At 35.5% G+C, this 12,009-nt stretch overlaps 1 protein-coding gene across 1 annotated transcript; it reads left to right on the top strand.

Annotated features, from left to right (window-relative positions):
• Positions 1-8,461: 8,461 nt before the first annotated feature.
• LOC121235316 (probable galacturonosyltransferase 12) lies at positions 8,462-11,956 on the top strand. Its single transcript, XM_041131655.1, has 6 exons — positions 8,462-8,909; positions 9,786-9,841; positions 10,083-10,238; positions 10,318-10,908; positions 11,074-11,376; positions 11,484-11,956. The coding sequence occupies exons 1-6, from the start codon at positions 8,696-8,698 to the stop codon at positions 11,769-11,771; spliced, it is 1,608 nt and encodes a 535-aa protein (XP_040987589.1). The 5' UTR covers positions 8,462-8,695; the 3' UTR covers positions 11,772-11,956.
• The last annotated feature ends 53 nt before the right edge of the window (positions 11,957-12,009 follow it).

Below are 12,009 nucleotides of genomic sequence, written 5' to 3'. Positions count from 1 at the left end.
CTCATAATCTATTTTTGGGCCACATTGGATCCAGAATTTAACTAAAATAAATAAATATATTTAAAATTTGAAAAATATATATATATATATTATATATATAGATAGAATTATTAACTATATACTAAATTTCAACTATTAACTAATTAAGTAATAATCATCACTAAGCCACTAAGTTATTACAAATTACAATTTACAATTATACAAATTAAGACTCTAAGAGAACTAATAAACTTAAACTATTACAATATTACAAAATCCTCTAAAAATATTAAATATTACAAATTGTACTATTAACTATTGTAGCAACATTATACTTAATTGTAAATTAACAATTATAACTAATAAATTTTCAATTTGATCAATTTGGGATGGCGCTGTGGCGGTGATTTCACTGAGTGGTGAGTTGTGTCGACTGTTGTGAAACTGAAAATTAAGATCATAAACATTAATAAGTTATAAAACCTGAAATATTAATAAGTTAAAAATAAAACAAATTAGAATTATAAAGTTATAAAATGAAACAAAAATTAAAAAAATTAAAATACAAAATATTAAAAGTACTAATTAAGATGAGATTGTGATTGGGCAATTGGAATTTGAGATGAAGATGAGACAAATGAGCATAGATCGATCATTAGGATTTGGCATGTGTATATTGAGAATATAAAAGCTAAAAAACATACAAGCAAAATAATTAGATACTAAAATATGATATAAAATTATAAATGCAAAAAACAAATAAAGGACAAATTGTGCAAACCATGACAATGGTGGGTCCAATACAAAGTCATACTGCATCGGAGGTAATCGTAGACGCTGTCTCATGTATCACTATAACAATAAAATTTGAAATGATATTAATGAATACCAATTAAATGAAAATAAATAAATTAATAAAAAATTAGAAAATGAAATTAAAATAAATACCAGATCCAGACTGATCACCACCCTCATTCTAGACGTCGGCCTCCTTATACTCAAGAACATCCGGAACATGAATTGGAGTTCCCTTTATCCAATTTTGCGTGCAAATCAAAGCCTCCACAGTGGTAGGAGCTAATGAACTCCGAAATGAATCCAATACACGACCTCCGGTGCTAAAAGCCGACTCCGAGGCTACGGTGCTAACAAGGATGGCCAAAAGATTGTGGGCTATCTCTCCAAGGATAGGATACTTCACGACATTCACCTTCCACCAACTTAATATATCGAAGTCTCGTGAAAATGGTATTACCTCCGCTACTAAGTATCTGTCTATCTCTGACTGAGCCTCTACATAACTCTGCATTAAGGGAGTTTGCTCAAACCTCTCACCCCAGTCTAATCTACGTCTTTTGCCACTATCGACTTCTTGAACCGGTGATGGGTAGGTGTAGGTGCCGCAATATTACCACCCTGCAGGATGGTAAACTCATCAAATAATCTACAAAGGGTTTCTTGAACCCTTGCTGCAATAAGCTCCGCTCATGCTTGCCCGTACGCAAGGCCCAATCCAAATACTATGACATCTACCTTAAACCTCGGGTCAAGGACGACAGCTACATATAACAAATATATTAGCCCTAGTACAATACTTGCCGTACTTTGACCTCATAACCAATGCCATCTCCCGCAGTTTATAGTGACCACCCGCGACCATGTCATCTAATTCTTCTTTTACCCTATATATTTGCTGACATAATTGATGGGATGTAGGGTACAAAATTCCAGATATCGTCGTGGTGACCTAATAAAAAAGCCTAAAAAATTGTACAAAAATAGATACAATCTCCTAATCATCACTACGGGTTTCCCCAATCCCCCGTGATCATCAAAATATTTAACATATTAGATGTCTTCATCACCCAATAGTGCAAATGTCAGCCTATATTCTTGGGCCGCCTCCAACATAAAGAATGTTGAGTTCCATCGTGTAGGCATTTTAGTACAAATGCCCTTCTTGGATGTTAGGCCTGCAGACCTTAAAGTAATTTTGAATTTCTCCAACCTCGAAAGAGAAGATCTCACCCATCTCACAGCAGTCCTGACTCAAGCAGTCGAGTCATGAAGATCCCCCAAACCATCAGTAACAATAAGATTCAGAATATGTGTCGCACATCTTACATGCAGACACTCACCATCCAAGATTGTCTTATTTGCCTCTCTAAGATAGGTCTTCAAATGTCCCAATGCAACATCATTAGACGAGACATTATCAACTGTGACTGTAAGAACTCGGGTCAACCTACACTCCTTTATTACGGCCTCTAAGGCCTTCCTAATTGTCTCACCTTTATGATCGGTGAATTGACTAAATTTTATAATTTTCTTATGCAATGTCTAATTACAATCAACAAAATGCACAGTTAAAGACATATAATTAAAATTTTATACTGATATTCAAGTATCAGTGGTGAGGCAAACAAATTGACTGGCCAATTCACCCCTTAACTTCTCTTTTTTAGTGCAAAATTATTTTTTTTACATCCTTTGTTACTGTGTGGCAAGAAGGAATATTAAACCTTGGTTCTAAGTAGCGAGCAAACGCTGGGAACCCTTTCTCATCAACAACTTGAAAATGTAGCTCGTCTATGATGACCATACGAGCTAGGTGTCTTCTACACTGATCGGAATCATATTTAGTATACCCTCTCAAAGTTACACCCCCACTAGTCCCATCCGCCATTTTTTAAAATCCAATTTATAGCCTAGATTGACTCTTTTTTTGTAATGATCTTAATATTAGACTTTTTTTTATATTGCTCTTCTAAGTACACCTTTAATTGTAATGTGCCATGATTCCTATAGTGGCATCAATAGATTTTTTCACAATGGTTACACTTGGCTTGGGGGTTATTGGGGTTACCACCCTCTAGTTTGGTGAAATGAGCCCAAACTATAGAAGCAGGTTTCTTGTTACGTTTGGGGGCGGGGCAAGGTGTCGTAGGGGTAGGTGTTGGGCCAGGGGTAGGGGTAGGAGTAGAAGTAGGAATAGGGGTAGGTGTATGGGTATGAGTACCCTGGGCATGGAAATGAGAGCTCGCACTAGAATCTGCTGGCATATCCATGAACTCAAGCAAACAAGAAATATGAAATTAAAGCAAATATAACAACATGCTAAACAATTAACATCCAATCATTAACATATATATTGGAAGTTGGAAGATCAAACATCAAACATAAAAAAAAAAAAAAAATTAAATACCCAATTACCCAATTAAAATGGGTTATAAAAGTCGTAAAAAAAATTAAATACCCAATTAAAATAGGTTATAAAAGTTGTAAAAAAAAAATAAATACCCAATTAAAATAGGTTATAAAAGCTGTAATAGAAATGAAATACCCAATTACCCAATTAAAATGGGTTATAAAAGTTGTAAAAAAATTAAATACCCAATTAAAATGGGTTATAAAAGTTGGAAAAAAAATTAATTGCTCAATTAAAAATCAGATCTTATCCCACATTAATGTAAATCCTCAAAATCCCTCCCAATCTGAAACCCTAAAATAATTTAGGAATTTATTATTTTAGGGTGAATCGAAACCCTAAAATAATTTAGGGTTTCAGATTGGACCCTAAATGGGTATTTCGAAAAAAATGAAAAAAATAAACCAATCACATTCACGGAGAGATAAGAGATTCACACACGAACACATTGTACACATTGTTCATCAACCATTCAAACCAATGAACCACATGCACAATCAAGTCTCCACAGCACACAATTCATAAAATCTCATCCTCCATCTCCGATTAAACTCCATCATTCATTCAATCTCTATTCTATAAAAGAAATTTCACAAAAAATTTCAGTAGATTTAGGGTTTCTTACATTCGGCAACAGAGATGAAGATGGAGTCAGGGAAGGCTGCGGCAACGGCTACAGTAATGGCGAGCGAGAGAGAGAGAGAGATTCTGGATGAGTGAGTGAGAGGGTGATCTTGCAGGGGGGAGGATTCTAAACAAAAAATGAAACGATGCCGTTTCATTATGGGTATTAAAAAAAAAACCAGGCATATATATATGTGATACGAGGCGGGGCGGGGGTTGCCCCTATCTCGCCCTCGCCCCCGCTTGGGGGGTCAGATGCAGGCGGGGCCACCTACTCCCTGCATTTGACAGACGGGGTGCTCCGCCTCGTTGAACGGGGGCGGAGCGGAAGCGGGGCAGGGCAGCGGGAGCCGTGCTACCCACTCCTAATTTCGAGTTTTCCCTCTCTCTCTCTCTCTTTATTTCTTTTTCTTGTTCTTGTTTTATATTTAATATTTTAAATTGTCACATGCAAATCGGTCAATTATCGGTAAGAAGTGTGGGTGCCCTAGCATTACTCTTATTATTTTTCTCTGGGACGATTTATGGCGTGAGTGACGTTTGCTACTCAGACCCTCTGGCGGGTTCTCAGCCGTCGGTGGGGTCCTTCATGGTGCCATCTTCCTTGCCTTCAGACGAAACTTAATAGTGAGCCGGCTTTCTTTTTCTCGGACAAAGGAGACGGAGTTGGTGGCATAGAGCTTCTATGGTTTCTCAGGTTGGATATCATCCTATAGTCATTTCTTGGGCGATATGGAGGGGTACTCAACTGCACTGACTCTGGTACTCAAATTTGTACGAGGTAGTAGGCCATCCTTTGATTTGATGTCAAAAGACCCGGCTTTACTCTCTTATATGCATGGAACTTATTTAATAAAATTTATATAATTTAATTTAATTTAAAAGATAAATTTTTAAAATTTAAATAATATAGATGATATATTTCCTACCAACTTGCGATTTAAAATTAGAATAACTCATAGATATTACCTATAATAAACACGAACGACACTATTATTTCAAAAATTATATTTGTTATAAATAGTTTTTAAGCCCATACGAATGCTAATTGGGTTCAATCTGACTGGCCCATAAGACGAAAAATAAGTTCAATCTACTTAACTCTAAACAAAAACTTATTTTCTTTCTTATATTTAAAATCTTATAAAAAATTATTTTAATCTCCAAAAAATCTATAAAGGCTTGTTTGGAAAAAATTTATATTCCAAAATTCTCATTCCATCTCTTTTTCAAACATCTCAAATACAAATACTTTTAAACTAATAAATATAACTTTTTAAAACTAATCATTATAATTTTTCAAAATCTTAAAAAAAAAAATTAACTTTTCTAAATTTTTAAATAAAAATAATATTAAAAAATATATATTTTAATAATATTTTAACTTTATAATATTTTTTACTTAAAATTTTTTAACTCATTTTCCAACGTGACATAAAATACAAACTCAAACTATCTCAGCGGCTTTGGAACTAATGGAAGAGAATCGACAATCACATCATTGTCGTTGTGCTCGTCTTCGTCGGACGAAGAGTCTGGGTCGGGGAAGAGTAAGTCAGGAGGGTCGTATTCAACGAGGTTGGTTAGGAGGTCAAAAGCAATCGTGTGCTACCCATGGATCTCATTGGTGGCGGTGATGATTCAGGCACTCGCGCATCGCGTGAGTTATGTGTGTGTTGTTGAAGAGGATGGGAGTTTGTCTGGGATTGTTACATTTGCAGCCATGTTGAAAGTTTTTCGGGAACGTTTGAACTCGTTATAAGAAATAACTCAGAAGAAGAGAACTCGAAAGTCAAAATTGCAAGATCACCATAGAAGAGTTTGCCAAAGAATCTGAATCCCACAAATAACATCTCCTTCGATAAACCATCTAACATCATAGCACGTGAATAAGGCTTGCGAACGTCGTTCTTGCCAAGGTGACCCAAAAAAGGTTCAAAAACAATTATCTGCCACAAGATAATTGTCAGGAAGATGTGATCTTCAACGTGTATACGTGACAAGCAATCGTGATCAAACTTCAAAGAACATCAAATCTAATGAAAACGTCCAACGAAGTCAAGTGTCTTCGTGAAAATTCTAGATAAATTCACAAGAGGATTTTGCTTTCAAGTTTATACGGATTTACCGGTCATCTCTCTGTGTTATTACATTGGATCACACTTTAACAACGAATATTTACGAAAAATAGCTGCACCACTGTGATGATGAAGAGGATGATGGTAGGACGATGGTGAGTGGTGGCTGCGTTGGACTAGCTGGCTGGACGACAGATTGGCTGCGTCGAACTATCTGCTGGTGGCGGCAACACAACTGGTCGGGTTTTTAGAGCATTTATTCATAAGCTCATACACCATACACCATAATTTTTTTTATTTTTAAAATTTTTTTGAAGTTTTTTTTGGTTTTATTATTCTTAAAATAATTAAATTATTTTATTTATAATCCATATACCACACATTTAATAAGAGAATAAAATTAAAAAAAATCATAAAAAAGATGGTGTGCGGCGTATGAATCTTAGGAATAAAATTTTTCTTTTAATTATAAGTAGAAATTCCATGTGGTTCAAACCTCATGATGTTAACTTATGTAGTGCTGAGATGTCACCTCCTTATTGGATACTGTCAAAGGGTTGAAACCAGCATGTACCATTTCAGAGCGTTTCTGTTGAAGTTTTTAAGAAAAATCTCTTCTTTTTTTGGGGTAAGATTTGGAGTTAAATTGTGAATGTTAACCAAGAATCTAAATTTATATATTTTTAATTTTTAAATTTTCTAGAGGTAAAGATTTATATGCTAAAAAAAATTAATAGCTTCTAATCTATCTCTATTCTTCATTGAGCCGTCTTCAAGATTTTTCTCATTTTCTTAAACTTTATCTTTTCCATGTATGGCTTCTCTTTATTTTGTCTCCAAGGTTCTTTTTTTAACACTTTTTCTTGCAATTAAAGTTGAATATGAATCTTTTATGTAAAAGAAGGAAACTCTTATATATCTTTTCTTTAATTACTATAAAATATGCGTCCATATATTCCTACATTGATTTATATATTGACAATATTTTTATATGATATATATAAATATTAAAAAAATATTGAATTAATATCTAAATAGTAGTAGTCCACCCCTCAATTAAAGGCTCCAACTTTGCTGACCACCAAACTTTTGCTGTTTTTGGGCCGGGTGGTATCGGTAATGGTCACAATGAAATGAAATCATGTGGAAAACTTGAAACATTTCAGATTAGGACAAGACAAAAGTCTTAGGTTGGAAGCACCTATCCAATACCCACCTCATTTTACCTTCTTGGTCAAATGCAGATATGCTGTCTCTATATTTTTCCATCTACACGTGGCTCCAAACGCTTCTTTCTAATCTTAACCATTTCCACTAACACAATAATATCCCAAGTTCCAATAAGCCAATGATGACTATAGTAAAAGTCTCAAAACTATATATTAATCAGTAGAATACATACTACTAGATAGGACTGAAAAAGGTTCATATATAATTTATCAAATCCGTAATTGCTTGTATCACTACTTGCTAAAACTAAACAATTTTCGGTGCTAATTAGGTAATTAACATAAGGCCTACCCCCATTCACGTGGGATTGAGATAATTTTTAATTGTCTGACCGAATTGAATGGTCTAATTCTTAGAAAAGATAGATGCATCGTGTGAATCTTATAACATTTAGGTCCCGTATAGATGTTGAGTTGAGTTGAGACGAGTTGAGTTCTTTATAAATAGTAGCGATTTGAGTTGGTGAAGTGAGTTTTGATGAGTTCACCTAAGATGAGTTTAGATGTGTTTATGAAAAGTCGAAAAAGGTTTGGGTCTCACGTGTAAAGAAGTTTTGAGTTGAGATGAATTTAGTGATTTAAGAGTTATAAGGTGTTTAGATGTTAGACTCAGTCTAAAATTAGAACTGTCAACTTCCAAACAGGGCCTTAATATTGTTTGTTTAAATTTTTCGAGCAATGTGAATCTCATATAAATTTTAAATACCATATGGATCTTTATTTGTGTTGGACTGTTGAATGTGATTGAATATTAAAGGCTTAGAATCATAATCATACCATTTTTATTTTTTGATAAGTAATAATCATACCATTTATATTTCTGTTTTACGTGGTAAATAGTACACTCTCCGGTTTGTTTACAAAGGCCAAGATTCACATGACTAACTCCAAATATTGAGTCTATTTTTAGTGACAAATTTAGCCTTACAAGCAGCAGACATAAATCAAAACCTCCTTGAAGTTCTCTTCATTTATTTGTTAGAGAAGTGGAACAGAGGTTCCTGTACTTTTACTCCAACAACCAAAGCCCCAACCCACAGTAAGGAGAAAGAGTCATTTTCCATGTAGAAGCCCCGTTGTGTCAAAGTTCAAACTCTCTGCATGCTACTTAAACTTCATGTGGAGGCAAAGCCAAGCAAACACCAAACAAACCCCATCTCAAATATATTCATATTTTTTCTTTTTATTTTTCTTTCCTCTGCTCCCTCAACTTCCCTCCTTCAAGCTCAAGCCAAACACATACCCACAAAACAAAGACAGCCTCTTCTCAGTCTCATGTCTCTTTCTCTTTAACAACCCCCCGCTCACCTCTTAAAATAAATAAGCCTCCAGAACCTTGACAACTCAAGCCCAAATGCTAAGCAAGGTTAGGTAAAAGATAGCTACCTTAAACACCATCGAATTCTTCCTTTTACAGCATAACCATCACAAGGAGGGTTCTTGCAATTCCACTCGCTTCTTCTTTGGGTGATTTTCCAAATGAAATAACAAGCTGCTAGCCCTTAAGGAAAACTTCGATCGACGTCGGTTTGCCTTCCGGTGTGTGCGTGTGTTTCTTGTCTTGTTTTTCTGGAGAAATGCAGCTTTACATATCACCCAGTTTGAGGCACATATCAGTGTTTCCGGGGAAAGGCTTTAAAGAGTTTATCAAAGTGAAGGTTGGCTCAAGGCGGGTCTCGTATCGAATGCTCTTCTATTCGCTTTTATTCTTTACATTTCTTCTCCGATTCGTGTTCGTATTGACAGCAGTGGACACCATTGATGGAGAAAACAAGCTGTGCTCTACCATAGGTACGTACGTACGTAATTAATATTATTCTAAGCCATTGCACGATGAGTTTCCAGCTTTCATTAATCACACACGAGTGATGTTGTTGTTGCTGTTTTTTTTTAATTGGAGCATTGAAGAATGAATTTGAAAATGCAAGAGTAACTAACAAAAATTCTAATTCCAATATTACTGCTGATTAAATAAATAAAAACACAAATCCAGATCAAACTATATATATATATATATATATATATATATATAATGATTTATTATTTATATGATTTATCAATATAAAGAGACATTATCTAAACAGTTCTGCTACGGACAACCAGCACTCAGCAGTATATCTATTCTACCTAGAATACAATATCGTAACTGACTTTGTGGATTTAAAATTTAATATATATCCATAAAGTATAAACTAATAAGATATAAATTTTGATAATCATCGATAAATTAAATTAATTAGCGGTTCAGAAATGATTATCTATATAGTAAATTTTGAAAATTCAAGCAAGGAATTTATTCAAAACCAATATTGTTGAGCCCATTAAATATTAATGAACTTTGCCGCCTGCAGATCATGTATATGTTGCATGCATGCCGATTCTATACACTTGTGAATTGTCTTAGATACCCTTTTGAAATTCTAGTTAGGTGTGACATGTTGATGACTTCCAACCATTTAATTTGTTTAATAATTTTTTTTGACCTTTTACCAAAAAAAAAAAGTAAATAATTAATTGACATAATAACCGCACAGAAGTGTTTGGTCGGTCCACGAGTACCAACCTAATTAATTATTGTTGATATTTTTGTTTTGGGTGCTTAATGAAATGTTAGGTTTAATCAATATTGTAGTTACTTATATCATACTACATGTGTTCTAATGGTAGGTTGCCTGGGTAAAAGATTAAGACCGGGTATTTTGGGAAGAAGGCTCGACTCAAATGTAATTTCTGGACTCCTACGTCTTTTGGCTTTAAATTATTCAGGATTATTTAAAGGTCTTTATACCACACATCATTTACATGACATAGTTTGATACGTAAATGATGTGTGGCGTAAAGATTTTTAAATAAAATTATTCATTGTTCATTTACTTATTTTTCCCAAATCTTACATCGTATTGCTAATTGTGTTTATGAATTGAATTAAAAAATAAAAAATAAAAAAAAATTGGTGTCTTAAAGGTCCCAGAAGTGATATACCAAATACTAGAAGAGCCCATGAACAAGGATGAATTACAAGGAAGTTCTGATGTTCCTCAGACTTTGGAGGACTTCATGGCCGAGATTAAGAAAAGCAGATCGGACGCCAAGACATTTGCTGTGAAGCTTAGAGAGATGGTATGCAACAACAGACACAAGTACTCGATCGTAAGTTTATGGTCTCGAGCTCTCAATTAAGATTTTACAATTTTTTCAGGTTACCCTTCTTGAACAAAGAACTCGGACAGCCAAAATCCAAGAATATTTATACCGTCATGTAGCGTCGAGTAGCATACCCAAACAGCTCCACTGCCTTGCACTAAAGCTAGCCAACGAGCACTCCACCAATGCGGCTGCCCGCCTCCAGCTCCCTTCTGCTGAACTCGTCCCTGCCCTCGTTGACAACTCCTACTTCCACTTTGTCCTTGCTTCTGACAATGTGCTCGCTGCCTCCGTTGTTGCAACATCACTTGTCCGGAACTCGCTGCGCCCCCAAAAGGTTGTCCTTCATATAATCACGGATAGAAAAACTTACTATCCCATGCAGGCGTGGTTCTCACTGCATCCCTTATCTCCCGCAATAATTGAAGTCAAGGCATTGCACCACTTTGATTGGTTTTCCAAGGGGAAGGTGCCAGTTTTGGAGGCAATGGAAAAGGACCAACGTGTGCGATCGCAATTTAGAGGCGGGTCATCGGCTATTGTGGCAAATAATACTGAGAAGCCCCAAGTCATTGCAGCAAAATTACAAGCTTTGAGTCCTAAATACAATTCTGTGATGAATCACATCAGAATACATCTACCAGAGGTAAACAACTTTACTTTGAAAGTCGATTTATTGTTTGAGAAAGCTGCATTGCCTGCATTTTTGCTCGACTAGAAAAACAAGAAATCACTTTTTTAAATTTAACAAAGTTGTTTCCTCTTAATATATGCTCTTAATCGGCTAAATGTCATTTCAATTCTTTTGCAGTTGTTCCCCAGCCTAAACAAGGTGGTTTTCCTGGATGACGACATCGTGGTTCAAACAGATCTTTCACCACTATGGGACATTGATATGAATGGAAAAGTTAATGGAGCAGTGGAAACTTGCAGGGGAGAAGATACATTTGTCATGTCAAAGCGGTTCAAGAGCTATCTGAACTTCTCCCATCCCTTGATATCAAAGAATTTCGATCCCAATGAATGTGCATGGGCTTATGGCATGAACATTTTTGATCTAGATGCATGGAGGAAGACCAACATAAGCCTTTCATACCATTACTGGCTTGAACAGGTATATTCCCGTCATACACTGCCTATGTTTAAGAAGAAAGACAGGGTATAAGCAGAATGATGTTATTCAGTTTCTACCCCGATTTTATTATGTTTTCATGTCTGCAGAACTTGAAATCGGATCTCAGTTTGTGGCAACTGGGGACATTACCCCCTGGACTGATAGCTTTCCATGGACAAGTCTATGTTATCGATTCCTTTTGGCACATGCTGGGGCTGGGTTACCAGGACAATACGAGCTTTGCTGATGCTGAGAGTGCTGGTGTCATCCATTTCAACGGCAGGGCGAAGCCGTGGCTAGAGATAGCATTCCCGCAACTTAGGCCATTATGGGCCAAGTATGTGAACTTTTCAGATAAATTCATCAAGAGCTGTCATATAAGGGCTTCTTCTTAGAATGGATTTTGAGAGGCATATGTTGGTAAACGAATATCCTTTTGTATATGTTAAAAAAGAAGATAAGCGATTGAGAGTTCTTCGCAAATTCAAGGCCTTGAGGACTGAATCAGCGATGGCAACAGCATCAGCCTCCTGTTTTTCTGAACTATCATTTGTTGTTGGTTAAAGCTTCCTTATTCTTTCTTTCTTTCTTTCCCATTTTTCCTAATCTTTCCATGCTTCCAAACCATATTTA

Source organism: Juglans microcarpa x Juglans regia, chromosome 6D (assembly GCF_004785595.1).
Source record: "Juglans microcarpa x Juglans regia isolate MS1-56 chromosome 6D, Jm3101_v1.0, whole genome shotgun sequence".
NCBI classification, from domain to species: domain Eukaryota; kingdom Viridiplantae; phylum Streptophyta; class Magnoliopsida; order Fagales; family Juglandaceae; genus Juglans; species Juglans microcarpa x Juglans regia.
Note: the sequence above shows the minus strand (reverse complement) of the source record. Positions and strands in the feature narration are given on the sequence as shown.

Bases quoted from the DNA above. Each gene is read 5' to 3' on its own strand.
- LOC121235316 (XM_041131655.1), top strand. From the start codon at position 8,696: ATGCAGCTTTACATATCACCCAGTTTGAGGCACATATCAGTGTTTCCG. The intron at 9,842-10,082 runs GTAATTTCTGGA...GGTGTCTTAAAG, and splicing joins GAAGAAGGCTCGACTCAAAT to GTCCCAGAAGTGATATACCA. The intron at 10,239-10,317 runs GTATGCAACAAC...CAATTTTTTCAG, and splicing joins CTGTGAAGCTTAGAGAGATG to GTTACCCTTCTTGAACAAAG.